A 22,437-nucleotide genomic window follows, 5' to 3' on the forward strand; every position below is an offset into this window, starting at 1 on the left:
ACATGTGTATTGGGTATACATATATGCACATATATGTATATGTTTAGGGTTGTTTTTTTTCCCCACTGCTCAATAAAATCAGCAGTAGTTATAGATAAATTATTGTGGTCATGATTTGTATTATTTCATATATCCTCTATCAACACATGACTTTTGGAAAATGTCTCTTGATGAAAAGATCCCCACCAAGCATGTATCAAACAGTAAAGTGTCATTTCATATCACTAACATTTTCAGGCACAAGAGTAAAACGATTAGCACTGAGCAATCCAAACGACAGAGCACAGGACAGTTCATTGTCTAAAGTCGATTCCCCCAAAGGAGAGAACTGTTGTTCAAAAAGTGTTTGTTTTTTTTTGTTTTGTTTTGTTTTTTTTGTTTAAGTTTTGTTTGTTTGTTTTGATTCTTACAGTTTTCAGCTTTGGCTATTTTGTAATAAATATCATACCTTCTCACATAAACCTCCTTGGGTGAGAATTACTTCTCTGCACATGCCTTTTGTCTTTTAGCAGCTGTTGAGTGTTGAGTGATGTACAAGGCACACCTCTAAGTGTTCTGTACAGCATTTTTATTGATGTACAAAATAGCCTGTTCACCATTCAAAAACGTAATCTGCATAGTAAGAGGTTCCTCTTATCCCTATTTACAGAGAAGGTTTTTAGTGCAAAAAACATGGAATTGTGTCCCAGCCCACCCCTTCTAGCACACACATTTGTTCGTTTTGTTCAATGCTAGCTGGGGTTATTTGGCTATATTTTGGGCCTCCAGCCATTAATGAATTGCATTATTTTCTTCACCTGCAGTTTGCTCAATTTGAAATCCTCCGAGAGGATTTCTTCGGTCAGCTGAACGAGCAAATTCCCATCGATCTTCTCAGTAACGAAGAATGATATGACATCTTCAGACAAACCAATAAACCGTAACGACTTGGCCACTTCTTCTATGGAGAGTCCCGACAGGTCAGCGGGTGGCTGCCACGGGGAGCCATCGCCACAGGACCTGGGGGCCAGCTGGAGGTGGAGCGGAGATGCGAAAGGGTAGGTGACGGAGAAGATGTCCTGCATGCCCTTTTTAACAAAGTACTGGTCCTCAGAGAGGTCCGGTGACCCTGACTTGGGGTCTTCCTCAGCACCATCAATTTTCAGAGGCAAAGGAGAAGTGTCCGAGGCGGTTTTCTCTTCCACTGGTTTGGGAGCCCTGGGGGGTAAGGCAGGGCACGAAATACTCTGCTTGGTCGTGTCAGCAGCCAGAATTTTCTCGTCTGTGCTCTCCACAGAGTAGCTGGCTGACTTAGGACAGGCGGAGATGCTGCCGCTGAATTCTGAAGTGATAGAGCCGGGGGGACTGGCCGAGAGCTCGAGGCCGTCCAAATCAAAGGGTGCTGGGCAGTTTCTCTTTGGTGTGCCTGGCGTCTTCTGTCTGGGGTAACTGTAGCTCCTGCTGGGACCCAGCAGGAAGTCACTCCTGGTCTGGTTCTCCGCCACTCCCGAGTAATGGTTGGGCCACGAGAGCCTGGAGGAGAGCGTGTCAGCAGAGGGACTTCCCATCGGGGACTTGAGGTCCACGGAATCCGTTTTCACACGGTTACAGGGATAGCAGGACACAGGAGCGCTTTCGGGAGGACTTGTGTCACTTTTAGGAACGCTGCTTAAGAGCAAACACAGAAAAGGAGGTGAGTCAAAAGGAAAAGCCAAATGTCAAGCCGACTCTGATCCCCCAGTCGTCACTTCTGAACAGAAAAGGACAGCTAGGAAGGAAAACACAGTATTTATCATGAATTCGATCAAGCACCTGCTAACTTCACCGGGTTTTTAAAAAAGTCTGTAAGTTACCAAAATATACCAATAATTACACAGATTTGTGATTTATAATGATTTAAAAGGATATAGTAGAGGTGGTTAGTTTTTTTTTTTTAAACTAACAAGAAAATCATGGTGAGTAGGGTGCCTGGATCTTTACGGTGAGAAAAATTCTTAAGCCATGTTGAGGCTTACCCCCATATGACCCCAACAGGTCATGTAAATGATGAGTAATGCCTACAGCGGGTCAGGGTGGTGCGAGAGCTACAAAGGGGGGCCTCGTGCCTGTCATCCCTGTGCCAGGGGACAAGACCACAGCACCAGCACCTAGGACTCTATTTCTATCCCAAAGTCGGAAGTGAGAAGAAATGCGTCAAACACAATGCTTGCCTTGGCTTCCATTCAACTGAGTAAAACTAGCATCAGGATTTAAACGTCCAGAGAACAAAAAAAAAATAATGCAAAAGAGAGCTATTTTAAATGGTGAAGACCATATATGGAATGGTGCATTCAGCTCGGGCGCCACATTGTAGGAGTGTCAGGGAAGCCAGGCTGTGCTCAGAGGTGGGGTGACGAGGCTGATGGGGGACCAACCGGGCAGCGACGTCAGGGCAAACAGTTGACGGAACTGAGGTGATCTCTTTGGAGAAAAGAAGACTTACACCTTAGCCGACTTCAAATCGTTCATGGGCTGCCAAAGAGAAGCAGGGAGGATCTATTTATTTATTTTTTTTCTAGATGTAAGAAACAGTTGCAAGTTACGTGGAGATAGATTCAACTGGGTATAGGGAAAGATTACCAAAAAATCACGGGCGTTTGCCAACCATGGAATGAACTGCGGTGCAAAAGAAGGAGCTCAACAGCTCTGGAAGGACCCAGACAGAAGCGAATGGCTATCAGACCGCCGCGGTCAAGAAGGGACTCCCGTACTGGGTGGAAAGGCAGAGCAGAGCCAACAGGACCCTTTCCACTGCAGGTCCCGGCTGAAGGCGCTGCCTGTCTGCTCGTGCAGAAGTGGGAGTGGAAAGAACAAGATGCTGGTCTGAGGGAGCTGGTGGCACCCCGCGGCTCGCTTTAAAGAGAATCTAGTTGGCCTTTATCACAGAGTTTCTCACAGATACTGTGGTTTCCTTTCTTCCTAGGACCCTGGCTCTTCCATCCTAACCTGAAACCAACAGGGGCCCCATCATGCTTTTCCAGTGAAATTCCTCTGCGTTCAAAGGACATTTCCTCTCCCACCTCTTGCCTGGGCTGCGGCTACCTTGACACTGTTCTCAAGACCCGGTGAGCTGGCCGACAAGAAGACACGTCCCTGCGTGAAGACTTACATGTCATGCAGCCCTGAAGAATAGTAGGACAAGGTGGGGCTGGGAGAGCGAGTCTGCTGCCGCGCTGGCTTGGCTGTGCGAGGAGGGACGGAGGGGCTTGTGGACAAAGGCTTTGCGCTTCGGGGCGGAACAGGAGGGGCGTTCAGGAGCCGGCACTCTTCCCTGACCTGGCGCAGAAAAGAACACTCTGGGTTAGCAACAGACTGACATTGGGCCAAGTTGCTACTCTTAAACAACAGTAGCAGCAGGTGTACGGAGGGAGAGAGAAGACGCAGCACGCGAGGAGGACGACAGACACTGATGCTGCCCGAGATCAAAGCTACACCTGTCGCGAACTTGCTGGGACAAACCGATTTTTTTTTTTTTAAAGATTTTATTTACTTGACAGAGATCACAAGTAGGCAGAGAGGCAGCAGAGGGAGAGGGGGGGAAGCAGGCTCCCTGATGAGCAGAGAGCCCGATTCAGGGCTCGATCCCAGGACCCCAGGATCATGACCTGAGCTCAAGGCAGAGGCTTTAACCCACTGAGCCACCCAGACACCCCCGGGACAGACCGACTTTCAAGGGGACTGCTTGGCAAAGGCCAGCGGCTGCTGAACCACGGCCAATAATGTGAACTACGGCGAGTTAAAGGGCTAGTGATGGGTGAGCTGTGTAAAAGGGATGCGTTAAGAAAAGAAGGACATAAGGCAATCGTGACCTTCATAGAGGATCAAACTCATCGACTGGGCTGTGTTTATCCCCTGTTCAAACTGAATTCAGTGTGATCCTTTGGGGCTGGAGGCTCTTCTCCACGGGGAAGCTCCTTCTGAAGTTATTATGCTCAGGGCTTCTCACTCCTAAGGGTGCATGTGAATCACCCGGGTTCTTGTTGATGGGCAGATTCTGAGTTGGAAGACCGAGGGCAGGGCCCTGGGAACCTGCATTTCTAACAAGCTCCCGGGTACCACAGATGCTGCTGGAACAAGGCTGCAGATGGGGTACTGAGGCAGACTTCCAAGCCCCGGGACCTGGCACTTTTCACGAGAGCTGCCTCTAACTCCCTTCAGCTTCACCTTGGAGAGCATTAGGTGACCTGTGATGTCTATGGCTTGCGTGAGTCTGCAGGCTGTAAGTTATCCCGTTTCTTTTCCATTCACAGAGGCATTCGAGAATAGGATTCTTTTTAATGAGGCAGACATTTTTAAGTGTACTTCTCTGTGTCAGGCAGCAGGGGGCAGCTTATACCTGGTTCTGCTAGTCCACCCTAAGCCACACAGGTAAAAAGAGCCAATTCTGACTTCTTCAGAAAGGTCCTTGCCTGATTTTAGGTCGTGTTCCCAACAATTTTTTCACCTTTGCCTTCAATTTCTTTCTGTCCCTGTCCCAGCAGCTCTGGGGTAGTCAGGACAATGAAACAAAATGCTTCCATTAGCTTTGGTACTGGGTTTGCTTAAAACCAAATAAAATATGTGCACGTGACTTTGTATCCTCTACCACCTACATGGCACACTGGGCCTCTGACTGGCTTCCCAGACCTAAGTAGCTTGCCAGAAAAAAAACCAGAGGTAACAAAAAGTCACATGACCACGCAAACCTCAATTTTAAGTGAAATGGAAGCAATTTAAAAAGTCTCATCTGTTGCATTTCTTCCTAGCGCAGAGGATCACTGCTCCCACCCGGAGAAGAACCCACAGCCCCAGTGACTGGGACCCATGGGTGATTGTTTTTTCACTGGAAAAGCTCTTTAGGTTGAAACAAAGTAATTCTGAGCAGCGGATTCTCTCTCCAATACATGCAGACTTTTCCCTTTTAAGTTTTTTAAAAGGAGGTAGTGGAGGACTACAGAAGGAAAATCTGGGAAGACCTGGGTTTGGATAAGCAAGAGAGAGAAAGGATCACTCAGCTGGGCGGGGGGACTCCCGCACTACTGGAGGGTCTCCTTTTCTTAAGGAGCTGAGAACCAGCTAGGACACTGAGAAGGGCTGGCCTGGTCACCCCACTGGCTGGCTTTCAGGAGTATATACCGGTTACAAAATAAGTAACTGAGATAGTGAGTCAGCTTCCGTCTTGTTAGTGATTCGTACAGGAGCCAGCTACATTTCTTTTCTTTCTTAGGGAGTATCTACAGGATGGGTGTTACTTTATTATACATGTGCCTGATTCTGTTTATGCATACGGTAATAGGAATCAGGGAAAACATAAGGAGCCTGTCTTATAACTTTTTAATTTTTAAAATAAACAGTCCCTTTTCAATACTGGGTTAGAAAAGAGCATGGGGGAAACATGGTTAATGCTGAATTTGATTTAGAAATTTCCAAGTTCTGGAAGTAGTCATTGACTGTGATGTTTCATTAGGGCTCACTGACCTAGATGTCAATTATGATATGCTGAGATGTCCATGACAAGATGAATTTTAATTTTAAGTGGCTGACTTAGCTCTTAGAACACAGAAAAGCAGCCGCCTGTACTTGAATTTGACCTATGTTAAGTCCCCTCTTCCTATTCTTAAAACTAACCCCAGGCACTCAAGGTTGTTTTGAGCTGGTTCTGCCACCTACTTCTATAACTGGGAGTCCTGAAGAGCCTTCCGACAGGTTTCCCATGTGAGAGGAGGAGCGGAGAGGAAGTAGTGAAAAGCAGCACTGGCTCCCAGGGCCCAGGGAGGTGAGCTGTGGCTGAGTGTGTATAGCTCAACTCCAGACTGTAGCGGAGATACCGAAGTGTTTGGGGTGGTCACAGGACTCTCAAAAGGAGGAAGAGTGCGTGCTTGTGTGTGGTTCCTGCTCTTAGGATACGGGGAGGAGTCAGTGAAGGCCAGAGAAGGGTTCTCTTCTACTGTGAGGAGAGGGCTGTTCGGGCGTCCTTGCGAGCTCAGTGGCAAAGAATTAGACTGATTTGAAAACCATCCGGGAGAAAAGGTAGATGAAAACAAAAACAAAATGACTTTAAAAGGACCTGGTTCGGGGAGCCTGGGTGGCTCAGTCATTGAGCGACTGCCTTTGACTCGGGTCATGATCCCAGGGTCCTGGGGTCAAGACCCGCATTGGGCTCTCTGCTCAGCAGAAAGCCTGCTTCTTCTGCCTCTCCCACTCCCCCCTGCTTGTGCTCCCTCTCTCGCTGTCTCGGTCAAATAAATAGAATCTTATTTTAAAAAAAAGGACCTGGTTCATAACAAGAATTCAGGTGTCATTTTGTCGAGGCACAGAAGGGCCGGCTTTGGCTCCTCCAAGTGGGTACGTAAGGACTGAGTGGGGCTGAGCACTCTCTGTGTGTTACTTTCATCTTGTTATTTCCTTTCTATCGGGAAGATTTTGTTTTAAGTCATCCCTACACCCAACGTGGGGTTCGAACTCACAATCCCGAGACCAAGCTTGCACGCTCTACCCACTGAGCCAGCCAGGAGCCCCTCAACTTGTTACCTTCAGCTTGTTGCTGAAGATTTTCAAATGAAGTCATATGCAGTTTATGCGAAAAACTATATGCTTTGGTGAAATACATGCATTTTGGGACCCAGAAGTTACAAACAGTGAGGGTTCATTGCGCCATCTCCCCTCCTACCTCCTACACCCGTTACAGTAATTGTTCTACTTTGCTTCTTGATTGGATTCAACATGGGACATGAATAGCCCAGAGGAGTGTAGTTCTATTTGAGAGGAATTTTATCTGACAATAAAAGGCAATTTACAAGACTGGAAAGGCCAATCACCCTATTTCCAGGTTCCCTCATATTCAATTTCACTTTCAAGTGCTACATTTTCAGCGGATTCCTTCTGAAAGTCTCAGCATGTGGCTTTCATCACGTTACTTCCCATCTCCAGTGGCACCCTCTGATGGCTGGATAAAGTCCAGCCTCTCCTGCTTTCCACTGAAGCCTTCTGCAGTCTTTCTAGCTCTCTCTGGTAGCCACAGAAATTACTACACCTTACTCCATCCTTCTGGTTATTTCTCCCACCACTCCTCTGTATGAACACACAGGTCCATCCAAAGCGGCAGACTCAGCGTCACCTATACACACCTGTCCTTGTCCGGTCCTCTCTGCTGTGCTTCTTCCTGCCTGTGTTCCTAAATGCCACTTCCCCAGGCCCAGTCCCAAACATTACATGCTCGGTCTGGGATCACTGCACAGGGGCACCAGTACATGTCACTGCTTCTGAATTCAGCTCACACTCTTTGTATTTACTTACTTCCCATGTATAGTCACTGAGCCTGCAAGTGAAAATGGTAGGCATTGTTGTTACTGGTACCCTGTGGATGACAGAGTTCGGGGACTCATCACCTCGGGTGCAAATATGTCCCACAGAATGCTAGGCAGAGGTTAACAGATGTCACACACACACAAAATACAACAAAAAGCTACTTTTATTTTGAAATATGTAAGAATGCCTTTTATATTTTTATGTGGGCATTGTTATTGGTAAGTCATTTGGGTTGGATGTTAATTTTGTGTGTGTCCTCCTATTAGTGAGAAAAAAATGTACCAGCAGACCTGGCACATATGACCAACCTCAACTCTACCACCACCACACTTGCCATAGTAGGAGTGCGAAAATGACAATGACGGTATTTCTAAACTGGGAAATGTCAACCCCCCTCCGAGTAACTATTATTCTAAATGGGGGTATTACAGAATACAGCATGGCTGGCAGGCTAGAGTCCTTCCCTTCCTCTCCAACGTGGCATGTCTGGCAGCACGGTGCGGTTGGGGGTACCTGGGTTATCAGGAATAAACCTCCAACGCTGGTCCTAAGCGAGGTGCTGGCATTGTTTGGGGGCAGGTGTTACTGTCTATCCCAGATTATGCATGACCTCGGCTACTGGTTGATCATTTCTGGTTATGGGTAGTTGGGGTGTTTGCAGACACGCTCCTGCCACCTGCTGGTTAGGACAGGGTCAATGACATGACATGGAATCAGGGGGCAGCAGGGAGAGCCGGCTCCCTGCTGTCCCCAGAGCCTTGCTTCATGAATTCTCGGGTCTAAGCTCTTCTTTCTGGAGCACCTCAGTGGCTCAGTCAGTTGAGCATCTGACTCTTGATTTCAGCTCGGGTCATGATCTCAGGGTCATGGGACTGGTCAGAGCTGGGCTCTGCACTCAGTAGGGCGTCTGCTTGACAGTCTCTCTCTCTCCCTCCCTAATCCTCCCCCTGCCCACAGGCAAGCACACACACAATCTCTCTATAAATAAATATTTTCTTTCCAGCAGTCACACCTCCAGTACAATTACCTCTTCCCTTTTGTAAAATGCTCAAGGATTAAATTCTTTTTTTTTTTTTTTAAAGATTTTATTTATTTATTTGACAGAGAGAGACACAGTGAGAGAGGGAACACAAGCAGGGGGAGTGGGAGAGGGAGAAGCAGGCTTCCCACTAAGCAGGGAGCCCAATGTGGGGCTCAATCCCAGGACCCTGTCCTGGGGATCATGACCTGAACCAAAGGCAGTCGCTTAACGACTGGGCCACCCAGGAACCCTCAAGAATTAAATTCTTATCAAATGTAAGATACCACTACTCAGGATTAAGACAACCTCTCCTTAGTATTCATGCAGCAGATTGCTAACCCAGGGCTAAATATAAAGGTCATTTACTGGAAGGTGGAAATGGTGAGTTCTGCTCTTTCTAGAACACTCTCTAGTCACCTTTCTTTAGTCCAGAAGGCCTATTCCCGTGACTGCCATCTAACACACTGACACAATTTAACAGTCAGGGTTTGAAGTAAGCTATAAAACGTGTCTGGGGCTCAGAGCTGAGATCAGAGCCACTACTTCCACTGTCCCCAAATGTCTAAAGAATATGGCTATCCCTTTCCCTTTTCCTACACAGTACATTAATTCCATTTTGCTATTGATGCATTCAAAGGTCTGATGAATGCCTAGCACACGCTCACTGAGCTAGTGTTACGTATACAGAAATTATTAGCTCGTGGAATTTGTTGGGAAAAAGGGAGACAAACATAATCAAGACACAAATGGCCTTGTAATAACAGAAGTAAGAGGAAAGATCAGTAGGAGCACCATCAACTTATTCAAGGTGACAGAACAAATTCATAGGAAATTGTACCGAGAAAGTCTCCAGGAAGAAGGAATGTATGAGTGTGCAAAAGGCACAGAGGCATGAAAAAAAAACCAAAGTGATGCCTGGGCCTGGAGGCCTCAACGATGAGGCAAATATTGTTTCCATTTATCAGACAGAAACTTAGAAGGAAGAACAAAGCTTGGGAGAAACCAAGGAGTTCAGTTTTGAAAATACGGAGCTTGAGTTTGATGTTCTACCGACAGAATCTGTGTGATGGTGGCATTGGGATCTCAGATGAGAAGAAAAGAAAGCTGAACCCCTAAGGAATGGGCAGAAGAGGAGACGAAGAAGGAGGAAAGAGGTGATTCTCTCTTACCACTCCCAGAGCAGACTCCTGCCCAAATGGTGTCAAAGAAGTGAAGGGAGGGGAGGACAGCAGGAGAATGGCGGTGTAAGGATGGGAGCATGTCAAAAGTCAGGAAAAGTCTGGAAGATAAACTAGAGTCAGCAGGTCACTGGGGATCTTAGCAAAAGTCAGAATGAAAAAAAACAAAAAAACAAAAAAACCAACTTGGCAGACAGATTCCAGTGAGTCAAGTGTATAACAGGAAGTGAGGGTGAATGAAGTTAGGAGGGCACAACACTCTTTTCAAGAATACTGACTAGAAAGGAAGGGGAAGAGGCAGTTACTAGAAAGGGATAGTGGACTGAAGAAGGCATGGCTTTTTTCACCCCTAAGCTTGAAAGAACTTTAGAAATGTGCCCAGATATAAACATGCACACACATAATAACCTGGAGGCTAATGGCTTACTGATCCCTAGGATGTATGGTTTCCCTTCATTTAAGAAGACGGAGAGGAGAAGAGACATTTTCCCATTGCTTTCTGCTTTGGCCGTTCCATCACTGGCCACTGTAAAGCCAGAAAAGAAATCAATGGTAACTTATTGTCTAACAGCAAGAGCAAAGATGCACCCAACAGAATGAATGACTTTGGAAAGCTTCGTATTTTTAAAGCAAAGGTGGTCAACAAAGTCAAAACCCAACCCCAATCTTTGGTCAAAACCAAATATGTCATAGAATGGGATGATGTTCTTTGTTTTCAGAATACTGTCCACAAAGTTTAACTTGCTTTCCTGACTCCGGGAATAGCATTTAACTGTCCTTTCCCTTCCCCACTCCCTTCAGCTCCAACTCTGCGTGGCTGGGAGGGAACTGAGCACAGTGTAAAGGAACAATAATATGTTAAAAATGGAGAAAAGGGTCTTCTCCCTAAATAGCCACATGTTAAAAGTGATGCATGAGAATTTGTTCCAATTACAAAGCTCATTAGTATCTGGTTGGAAAACAAGGTTACACATATTTATGTATATTTATGATATGTTATGTTTATTATATGTAACATTTGGTACACATCATTGGAGCATCTTATATATATTACCTATGATCTAATTTCTTTCTCCTGTGACCATTAAGTTTTCCGGACACTTCCTAGGGATTAAAAGAATACAAGAGACTGAAAGACACACCAAGTATTTATGAAACAGCACAGTGTAGGGATGGGGGGTTTTGGTATAATATTTCTTAGAAAGTTTTCATTTCTTGGAACTTTCTACTTGTCTTCCACGGAAGCAAGAACACTTTTTATACCCTCTCACTAGCTGGACCAAAGAGACTGCCTAAGAAAAGTAAATGGAACACTTACTGTGACATCTTTTGTGTAGCCATCTTTTGGGGGGAAAAATCAATTTTATCACAGTGTACTCAACTTTTAAATCCATGGCAATGGATCTGGAGACACCTACTGACAAGGCCACCCATTTCCCTTGTCTATGGTTTAAAACCATCACACACGCACCATCACACGCCTGTGGGTGGAAAAATTCTGTCTCAAAGATCACGCTGCTTAGACTTGCTGGTAGTCACTGAAGAGATTTTGGCATCACTCAGGAAGGGTAAGGATCATTTTGTTTCTTTTTGACAATAACTCAGAAAATACAGATTCTTTAAGTGAGCTTGATCTACAACTGCACTCACCTGTACCGTGAATTTTCTTCTCTAAAAAGCCAACTTCAGGATAATGTCAGCAATTGAAAGAAAGGAGTTTTGTAACCACGCTTCCTTGAACTTTGCAACTTTGCCTTCAGTGCATGCCCTCTGCCCTGGATTTTATATCGCTTCCCACACTCCCTCTCCCAGATAACAAAATCATTACAGCCTTAAGAAATCTTATTTATAAAGAGGCTTTTATACAAAGAGTTCATAACCCTGTCACATACCCATCAGGGTATTTTCAGCCAAACAGAAATGAAAGTTTATAATGACAAAATGGCAATAAATGAAACTCTATGTGGTTAATTAGGCAAGGGCAGATGTGATTTACAGTCAAAATCCTGATTCTTAGATGAATACTTTTTTTTCCCCCCTTCCAGTTTTACACACTGATGATAAGGACCTAAAGACAGACCTGGGTTTGAAATGACCTCCAATCTCCAAGCCTCGGGCGAGGGAGGCAAGGCGGAGGCCACTCACGAAGGGCAAGTGGTCCTGAAAAGAATACTTGTTCAAAGTCTAGGGTGCTTCTATGGACTCAGAAGAAGGAATATGCTACTGGGGCAGAGAATAAAGCCCTTTTCTGAGCAAGGAATATAATACATGATACATATATTTAAATAGTATATAACCTTCACATTAATGTGATTTTGTACAAATGGTACTCAAGAGTGCAGATTTGCAACAAGAGCTATCCCACAGAATATTGTAATTATTAGCGTACTCAACATTGAGACTTTCAAGTGGACACAGGAGAAAAACATTTTTTGGTTTAGAAGGTTTCACTTAAAAACAAATAACTTACATGAAACCAGAGGCAATTAGTTTCAAAATTACCAAAACACAGTAATAATTTAGTCCTTATTTCAATTAACATATGGGAACGTAGATATGGCCTGTTCTCAGAGTACTCCTCAAAAGTCGTAATTAAAATTAATTAAATGTCAAATGCCTTAGGAGACCTCATTAATTAGTGGAATCCTGAGTGAATCTTTTTGTAGAGCAATTACTCTGAAAAATAAATAGTCACTTCCAGATTAATCTTTTTAGTACCTAAACCTGAATATTAATATGTCAGATTTATTTAAGAAAATCTGTCTTTTAATGCCTTTTCTAATGTTAACATTTGATACAGGGCAAAAGTCCAAAGACAAAATAAAATAAAAACTCAGTCAAATCGGTTCTCATAGCCACTTCCCTTAATTTGTAAACAAACATCTTTTGATAGCTTTTTCCCAACTTTGGTAGTCATGTGACCTCTCTAATTCTGTTGGGTGGATACCTCCAGGTGGTGCATGACACCTGGTCACACCATAATCTAGCCTAGCCACGCTGAGGAATAGAATTTGCCAAGGCAACTTGTCAGTACCCCCCCACCCCTTTTTTTAAAAAGATTTATTTATTTATTATTTATTTGTCAGAGAGAGAGAGAGAGAAAGAGAGGGAGGGAGAGCATGAACAGTGGAGCAACAGGCAGAGGAACAAGCAGGCTCCCTGCTGAGCAAGGAGCCGGATGGGGGACTTGATCCCAGGACTCTGGGATTGTGACCTGAGCCGAAGGCAGATGCTTAACCATCTGAGCCCCCCAGACATCCTGGCAACTTGTTAGTCTTAATATTTCTACGCAGGTTTGTCTGGGAATTCCAGTTTCTTGACATGTGTTTGTAGCCTTAGAGCCGCATGTAGCTTCTTCACAGGTACTCTATAGCTCTTCAAAAACCCCAACTCTCCCCATGAAAGGATTACACAGCACTGGGGTCCAGGCTGCTGAGCATTTCTGTGTCTCTTCGATGAGTACAAATTTGGCTCCACAGCTGGGTAACTGTAACATTAACACCTAGCTTATCAAATGGGTATTTTAAAAGTCAGATGAATGTTTTGTTATTTTTAAACCCAAGTAGGTTTCTGTAATACCTTAGAGACCAGGAAAACGAAGCTATCACACGTGCTTTTGAATGTGTGAACCAAGGGGCCCTGCCTGGGTGCTGGGCTGACTGTGGAGGGAGAGGTGCCTGTTTCCATCAGCCTCCTTGACTCTTTGAAGAGGCCTCATATCCTCACTAAAACCTCCCCAAATCATTTTCCATCCGACCCTAAATTGGAATCTGCCCCATATTAAGTTACAGCTACCATTTATTGAATACTTCCTAAGTGCCACAGACCAGTGCCAAGTACTTGGTACAGTACAACGATGCAATGAAGAAGCTGTTATTCTCCCCACAGGAACTGACTCAGGGAGGTTAAGTATTTTGCCAAAGGTACGAAGCTACTATGTGGTAGAGTGAGGAAGATTCAAATCTGTGGTTTTTTTTTTTAAGTAGGCTTCACACCCAGCCTGGTGCCCAACGCAGGGCTTGAACTCACGTCCTTGAGATCAAGCGCTGGAGGCTTAACCGAGCCACCCAGGCATCCCTCAAATCCACAGCTCTTAACCTGATGTCCTATGCCTCTAATTATCTACCACACAGTGTGGCTGATCACTTCTCTCCCCGCTTCTAGTTAAATTCCACAGAGAAAGGGAAATGAAGACTTCTGGGAGGCCTGGCATTTCTTCACATCTTCTCATCAATTGTTCAGCCTGTCTGAGGCAGACCAGATACTCCGACTCACTTCTGTAGAGCTCAGTCCATTTTTCCAAGCACCTACTGGAGTAAATCCACCCTGTAAGTCTTATTTTTCCCAAAACCAACAACACAGCGTGCTCCGTGCCAGGGGCTTTTTTATGATGGACTTTCAGCCTTATTCAGTGAGTACGCCAGCAATCCGTCTTACGACAAATCCCAGTTTCTCTGAGACTCTGGGGCACCCCTGTTGGGCACACCACGGTTAACAAATTCATCATCAATCTGGCAGTAACACTTGGTTTAAACCAGTGGCTCGCCACCTAGCTCCTTTTATGATTTTCTTTTCATGAACCTCAGGAATTGCTCTAATGTCAACAACCAAGCAAAAGTGAATATACTTCTTTTCTTCTGTTACTGAAGATGAGGGAGGAGCCTAATCCCTGGGTTCCACGGTCCCCAGGTTGGATACTGCTGCATAAATGGTTTCAGAAGAATCACGATCCTGTGGTTTTGATAACGACTTGGAATTCAGTGTGCAGCCCAGAGCAGTCTGGGACTCAAACCTTCTATGTACAGAATTTTATGCAATATAAAGGCTTTCTATTATTGCTCTCCAAAACGGCATTTTTTTTTCAACATTGTCACTTGTTGAGTGTTATCTGGGTAAATATTTTAGACTGATCGGCCAGTACCCAGAAAATTAAGATTATGGATAGAGGCCCATGATGTTCCGAAGTAGAGGATGTGTTTAGAATAAACATATGAACCAAAAGGATAATCCACTTAACAAGGACTGTCAGGTCATTCTGATCTGAGGGCCCTCTGTGCAATTTTAAAAAGGCACAATGTCACCATTCAGTGCGCGGGCGACGCTTCCTCAGTCTGGGCTCATCCGCAACAATTCTGAGGGAGACAAGTGGCATCCCTCCTAAACTTGGAACTATGCTTACTTTCTCCTGGGCTATTCCTGTTGGGAGAGGAAGAGCCTCTCATATTCTGGAGAAGTAAGTGGCAGAGTTTTGCTTTAAAAAAAAAAAAAAAAAAAACTTTACAAAGATACCTGAAGACTAGAACATAGCCCTAAACAGCCACATCAAATACAAAGTGAATGAGGGCTACACCGATGACTCAATCCGCTGAGGATTTTCTATTTGGACCCACCAGCCAGCTTTCCGCTAAGTAAGATGTGGGGAGGAAAGTGCTGAACAGCACGACCCCGATGTGGCCAGAATTGCAGCACAATGAGGGAAACACAGTGGTATTGCCGAAGGGGAAAGATTTACTCTCCTGGTTACAGAAAGAAACAAAGCCCACCAAAATGTGCTGGAGACAGAGCACGAGTGTGGGTTACAACTTTGGACACTGAAGTAGGAAGTGAAGGAGGAAAAGAAGAATCAGGAGAGAAGGGACAGGCCGGCAGGCAATGGAGCCATTGTAGCCCTGGACGTTAACACAACGGGGACACGCACTGTGGCAAACAGGGCATTTGCCGATTACCAGCTCTGCTTCCCTTACCATGAAAGACAGGCTTTCTCCAACTCTGTGCCATTATTCCAGTACCTTCTATCCCTAAAGACCTGGTGGGAGTTGTCCCCTTCCCAGATGATGTCTCACTTGAAAGCTTATCACCATCTTTAATGATCAGGCAGGATAACTATTAGGTACACCGCGTGTCCTTCTCCTAGGACTCACCCCAGTGTAACTTTCCAAAGAAGTTTTATTTAATTCTTTGGGAGCGCCTGAATTTATGCCCCATTAAAGCTCCCTTTTGAAAATTACAAGCTGAAGCCACATCTAACAATTACGATGTTTCTTTGGATCCCACATAGTTCCTAAAAATGGAAAACTCATTTCATGGTCAAAGAGCCCATAAAAAATATGACTTCATTTGAAATGCCCAACTTTTTTAAAAGTAAATCAAATGATTTCAGGTGTTTTAAAGTTTTTAAAAAAGATTATAGCATTCTATAAACACTGGACATGCTCTGAAAAGAGTCTCTTGTAAGACACGACATCTGAGACTGGAGACTAACATTTTTTTCTCCCCCTCTGAGGTTTGCTTTTGCTTTCAAATTTAACTCTCGTATTTTTAAGTACCAAGGTCACGCACAGAGCCTCTTAATATTTATGTTCTTACTCATCTTTTATTACGCCACAGAAAAAAACAAGTGGCGCTAGCCTCCTATTTCTAGACTTTGTTACATAATGACTTTGGGTATGACCATCATGGATGAGTCAATCCATCATTTAACCAACGTAAGTCTCCACTATGTGCCAACTAGGACCAAAGTCCTATAGGAACAGTTCACACAGTCACACTCCTACTGAAGATCAGGGTTCCAAGTTTCCAGTAACATCAAGTATATAGTTGAGACACACTGAACACCGCTTACTTTCCAGGAGGACCATCCCCTTACTTTTTACCTGCTTTTGGGGGGCTGGGATGGGATGGGGGATCATCCTCTGACATGAATAAAAATACCAAGGACTCTAACTTCACCAAGACGTCCCTGAAATTTTTCACAGCCCCTACTAGGTACTGGGATCCCTGGGCTTGTGTCTTGAGGTCTACAGGAGATACTCCAAAGAACAAGGAAAATCCAAATCTGCAATCTCTAGGGAGTTCTTGTGTCCTAGAGTGAACAGCTGGGGTGTGGGGGGGTCCCCCCTCAATAATCTCTGCAGCAATGAGGGCCCCATACGTACAGCAAAGTTCAGGGCTGTCTATGATGTGGCTCCAGCCTTTTCAGCCATCACGGCCCTTCATCCATTCTAGTCACCCTATTCTACTGACTCAAGAGCACTCCCTGTTTTCCCTTCACCTGTCCCAGCTTTCTTCCACATCTTTGCTCATGCTATTCTGTCTGGAATGCCCTTCTTTCTCATCTCTCTGCTCTTCCAACTCATGTGTGTTCTCTCAGTTCATTTAAAATGCCATCATCTCCACGAAGACTTCTCTCATGCATCACCCAACTAGAAGTTTCTTTTTCTGAATTCATTTTCCTCTGAATGAAGTCTATCTCTCTTCTATCGTTTATCACATTTTAACTTATATGACAGTCATTGCATTTCATCTGTTAACTTCCCTATAAAACTGAAAGATACCAGAGTCCAGAGTACACGTCCTGTTTCTTGCATCCCACCCAGTATTTCTACGGGTTTGCAACTAGGTTCTGCACAGCTGCAGGGTTCCACAGAGGTGTCCCAAGACCACCACGGGGAGCAGAGAGAATAGACGCATATGGAGACATCCTCCCCCTAAATGTGCTTCAGTCAGATAGGTCTGAACTCTTCTATTTACTGTGATTTGTGTAAGATTTTTTTTTTTTTTAAAGGAGTCTGCTAGAGATAGGGGGGAAAAACCCCACTTCAATAGCCACTGTCAAATAAACAAACAGAACTATACCCAACGTCTCTAGCACTTTCTCAGTTCAGATATAATGAAATCCAATGATTAAAAACAACGAGCAAAGGTTCAGAGTGCCTGTCAAAGAACCCAGTCAAAACAGAGGGCCCTTTTTCCTGTCCCATACTGACCTTTTTTACAGTAAGATTTGACAGAAGTCCCTTGAGCCTTAACTGAGTTACGTTTAAGGTATTACACAGAACCCGCTGTGGCTCGGGTTCTGCTCTGGTGTGTGTCTATGGACACAGGCACACCGACCATGCTTTGATCTCAGTGTAACTTCAGGGAAGTAGGAAGGGTTACAAATGACGCTGATGTCTCTTGATTCCTCCTCCCATCCCGCACCCCTTCCCCCCCCCAAATAAACCCACTCTTCCTTCAATCTGCCCCACCACCGTAACTGGCACTAATAACCACTCTGTTGCCTAGGCTAAAATTCTAGGAGTTTTCCTTGATTTCCCTCTTTCCTTCACTACCCACACCCAATTTATCAGCAAGTACTGCCAGGTCATTCTGAAGCAACTCGTCTCTCCCTGCCATCCATGGCTGCCCACTGCTGCGGTTCAAGGCATCGTCATTTCGGACCTCCCCCAATCGTAATGCCTCTTTCTCAGGTCTCCCACCATCCACTCCCTCCTCCCTATTATCCATTCTCCAGGCAGCAGCGAAAGGCATGTTCAAACCTCTTTTTCTTCAAAACTCTCAAGGTTTAAAAACTTGGAACTCCTAACTGGTAAAACTAAACTAGCCCGCATTTCTATTTCATTCCAAATGAAGCAAATTTGCTCCTCCCAATCATTTCCCACCGGGAAGTTTCCCTCTCATTAAGAAAGAAGACAAGTTAATCGGGTGACTGAGCAGAGAGATGGAAGGATCAATATCCCCTGAGAACGGAAATGACTTACGGCTTCAGATTTGGGAGGCACTGGAGGTGGAGGTAGGGCGATCTCTGAAGACTTCATGGCTGCTCCCAGAGTTCCGGGCACAGGAAGAGGAGAGGTTGCACATTTGGACCGGACAGAACCTCTGGACTGATCGCATCTGCTCTTCTCGCTCAGGGAACGCGTGAGAGGCTGATGGCTGGGCTTGCCGTCCTCCAGCCAGAGCTCTTCGTAAGGAAGCTCCGACTTCCCCAGGACGCCCGCCGATTCTTCACCAGCTTCCGGGAACAGGTAGTCGCTCCCACTGTCCCCCAGGTCCTGATAGGACAAGATGTCGTGAGGGAAGGGCGCCCACTCCCCCCCCAGGTCCCTGCAGCCGTGGAGGTTCACCTCACTGTTGCCATGGAGATTGTTGCCATACACGCAGACGGAGAGCCGGTGGAAGGACTGGGTGAGCTCATCGCGGGCGTAGCTCAGAGAATTGGGCACGTGGTTGTGGCCAGAGCACCGGCCCTTCCTGGGGCTCTTGCAGTCCTCATTCCAGTCGGTCTTCACATCTCGGACAGCCCGGGAATACTCGTCGATGTCGAATTGTTCTTGGCAGATACCCAGCCAGTGATGCACCAGGGTCTCGGGCCACACGTCTCCCTTTACCAAGTGTTCTGGGAGGCTGAACTTGGGGACCGTCAAGTGCAAAGGGAAGTGCATGGGGAGGATCTTGTTGTTCCGTAGCACACAGCAAACCACCACTGTCTTGGTCTGGATGTTCACGAACTTGTAGCGATGCCCCTCGCGGATGAAGTGGAGGTCATAGGGGTTCCTGGGTGGAGGGCTGGGCACCGTCACGTTCACGGGGAGCCTGGTTTTCTCCACAATGTTGCGGATGGTGTGCTCGCCCTCCTGCATCTGAAGTTCCAGGGGACTCCGGGTGCTAAATCTGCCCTTGCACTGGAATGGCAGGCTAATGCTTTCATTGGTCCGGTGATTCATGCAGATCAGGCATGGCATTTTGCCCTTCCCCAGCTTGCTGATGGAGTTGAGCTTGCCGATCTTTTTGAAGATCGTGTTGAGTCGTGACTTTTCCTTGAAAGTCTTTGCGTACAGGATTTCTGCCTGCCCCATGAGAGTGAGTTCATCCCCAGTACAGAGGGTGATATTATAAACTTCGGTGTCCTCATTGCATTCACCTGAAGCAACCTGCAACAGGAGGAATCAGTTTTACGTTAGTTGCCTTCAGTCCATCCCCGCAGAAAAGCAGGGAACTTGCCATGAAGACACACAAGCACGTGTACAAAGGAAAATGCTGTTCCCGTACTAAATTTAGCCACTCCGTTTCTTTTATAATATTTATATGGCTAACAGTAACAAGAAGATATTCCTTTAGACTTGTAAAAACATACTTTGTTCTGAAGAAATAAGCAATCTGTTCGTTAGTAAAAATTTGGGAAATACAGAGAAAAGACACAAGAAAGTAACACCCACGGGCCTGATTCAGAAATAGCCACCGTTATAATGGTTTGGTAAACATTCTTCCAGTTTCTTTGTCCACGTAGAGCAGCCTATCATATGGATAATTATTTTGGGATAGTACTATCATTCTGTCTCTTCAGCTATTAAAAAAAATGCTTTCACAAACACCACTGTAGAATATTCCTTTTTTTTTAACTATTAAAAAAATTTTTTTAAAGATTTTATTCATTTTATTTGTCAGAGAGAGAGAGAGAGAGAGAGAGAGAGAGAGCGCACAAACAGAGGAAGAAGCAGGCAGAAGGAGAAGCAAGATCCCCGCCAAGCAGGGAGCCTGATGCAGGACTCGATCCCAGAACCTTGGGATCATGACCTGAGTCGAAGGCAGACGCCCAGCCGACTGAGCCACCCAGGCGTCCCACTTTACTATTAAAATTTTATGAAATTTGGGGTGCCTGGGTGGTTCATGGGTTAAAGCCTCTGCCTTCAGCTCAGGTCATGATCCCCGGGTCCTGGGATCAAGCCCCACATCCGGCTCTCTGCTCAGCAGGGAGCCTGCTTCCCCCCACCCCCTTCTCTCTCTGCCTGCCTCTCTGCCTCCTTGTGATCGCTATCTGTCAAATAAATAAATAAAATCCTTAAAAAATATTTATGAAATTTTCTAAAGTTGGAATTGGGAGAAAGGATGTAAAAATGTTTTATTTCTCCCTGTCCTTTAATTTTATTAAACAAACTATTCATGTTCTTTGGCAGAAATATTAGAAAATATAGATGCAAAGATGAACAAATTCTATAGTCTTACCACTAAAGATAATCTATGTTAACAATATATAAATATGTAAGTTTATATATATAATTATATATATTTATATATAAATATATAAATTTATACATAATTATTTATATATAAATATATAAATTTATATATTAATTAATATATTTATATATATTTATTTATATAAATAGAGAAAAAGAAATGAGATTCTTGGAAATTTTTAAATACACACATACAATTTTGTTACTGTTTTTCTCACTATTTTCATTTTCTCCTGTTAGGTATACACCTTCGGTTATAATACTGAGCTTATGTATCTGATTATCCGGGCATATGCCTTAATTTTTCTGACTAGTTCCTTATTGTTAGACAGATGGGTTTTCCCAATGTTTAGCAATTATGAATAGTACTGCAATGAATTTTTTTACAGTTCAACTATTTCCTTAGGATAAAGGCCCAGAAGCAGCATTGCATGGACAAAGCTATCGATACCTATTTGGAAGGTCTAATATGCATTTCCTATTGCGCTTCCTCAATGTTATATTGACTCACACTTCTCCCACTTTATGAAATTACAGGTCTCTCCATACCCATGCTTAATGAGTTTAATGTCTGCCAATATTAAAGGTAGAGCACATATACCGCATTTATTTATTCACATTTTATTTGATTATTAGGGTAGTGAATCTATTTTGGTACTCATGTATCTGGCCATTTAGATCTCTTCCTTGTGAATGTCTGTTTGTGCCCTTCACCCATTTTTTTCTTTTGGGACGGTCATCTTATTGATTACTTTTTGTCATGTGAATATCATCGAATCTATATATTTTCCAATTTGTTGCATGAATTTCAACTTTATAACTTCTTTAAGAGCTAAAGTTTTTTCTTCCTATGTAGCAAACTTTTTCAAAATTTTCCTTTGTAATTTCATTCTTGGGCAGTATGCTTCTACTAGTGAGATGACATAAATCAGTGGTTCTGAGTTAGGGGTGATTTTGCCCTGTCTTCCCCAACCCCTGGGGACTTTTGACCATGTCTGGAGACATTTCTTGATTGTCATGGCTGGGAGGGTGCTACTTACATCTAGCAGACCAGGTATGTTGCTAAACATGGAACAATGAACAGAACAGCCTCTCACAGCCAAGAATTATCTAGTCCAGATTTCAGTAGTGCTGAGGTTGAGAAAAACTGAGATGATTAATTATTTTCTTCTAGAATTTTGATGGTTTCACTTTTTAACTATTTAACTGATTTAATTAAAATTTCTTTGATGGACTATTAAAGGTAGAGATCAAACTTTAGTTTTTTCTTAAAGATTTATTTATTTACTGGGGGGGAGGGGCAGAGAACAACAGTCTTAAACAGACTCCACACTGAGCACAGTGCCCAACGGGGGGCTTCATTTCACGACTCTGAGATCACAACCTGAGGGGGAACCAAGAGTAGGATGCTTAATCGACTGTGCCACCTAGGCACCCCCAACTTTAGTACTTTCAACAGCTAACTGACTGTCCAGTATACTTCTGAAATAACTCTCTCTTTTCATCACGGATTTGAAGTGCTACGTTGATCATGTACTAAATTTATAAAACACATACACTCATTCGTATACTTATATTTGCAACTACTATAAGGCCATTTATCCAAATGACCGTTCTATTTTCTCATCATAACTATACTGTTTCAATTTCTCCATCTTTATCTTACATGTTCAGATTTGATACAAAAACCCTCATTTGTGGTTATTCCAACTCAAAAAGTTTTTTGGATGTCAAGAAACAAGAGAAGCAAAGTCAAAATCAAGTAACAGTCTGAGAGAAAATATGTGCAATATTTTCACAAGAGTGAACCTCTTGTGAAAACTTTTAAGACATGACCAGAACGCCTCCAGGAAAACAGGTGAAAGTCATGAAAAACCAAGTCACTAAAAAGAGGCGCACAACAGACTTCAAATCCACGGAACGATATTCAACTTCTTTTATAATTAGAGGAAAGTAAATGAAAATTATACTGAGATACTGCTTCTTACCTAGAACACTGAAAAATATTCAAAAGCTTGACAGCATACTCAGTGGGTGAGGCTATGGGGAAACAGGCACTCTTCACCATAGCTGCGTAGAAATGCAAATGATACAAGCCCTGTAGAGGGGAATATGGCAATACTGAACCCAGCTA

At 44.2% G+C, this 22,437-nt stretch overlaps 1 protein-coding gene across 2 annotated transcripts in view; it reads right to left on the reverse strand.

Annotated features, from left to right (window-relative positions):
* Nucleotides 1-393: 393 nt before the first annotated feature.
* The window catches only part of LOC111142588 (GRB2 associated regulator of MAPK1 subtype 1), a 196,875-nt gene continuing 174,831 nt past the window's right edge, over nucleotides 394-22,437 (reverse strand). The window contains exons 4-6 of one of the 2 annotated variants that reach the window (XM_022495880.1): nucleotides 18,045-19,217; nucleotides 3,128-3,294; nucleotides 394-1,644 (exon numbers count right to left, since the gene is read on the reverse strand). In XM_022495880.1, the coding sequence (XP_022351588.1) occupies nucleotides 750-1,644; nucleotides 3,128-3,294; nucleotides 18,045-19,217 (2,235 nt within the window). In that variant the 3' untranslated portion in view covers nucleotides 394-749. Of the gene's footprint in view, nucleotides 1,648-3,127; nucleotides 3,295-18,044; nucleotides 19,218-22,437 lie in introns of both variants that reach the window. The other variant, XM_022495879.1, reaches the window with a different exon arrangement.

This window comes from Enhydra lutris, unplaced genomic scaffold (genome assembly GCF_002288905.1).
Source record: "Enhydra lutris kenyoni isolate GAN:26980312 unplaced genomic scaffold, ASM228890v2 scaffoldscaffold8, whole genome shotgun sequence".
In the NCBI taxonomy this organism is placed as follows: domain Eukaryota; kingdom Metazoa; phylum Chordata; class Mammalia; order Carnivora; family Mustelidae; genus Enhydra; species Enhydra lutris.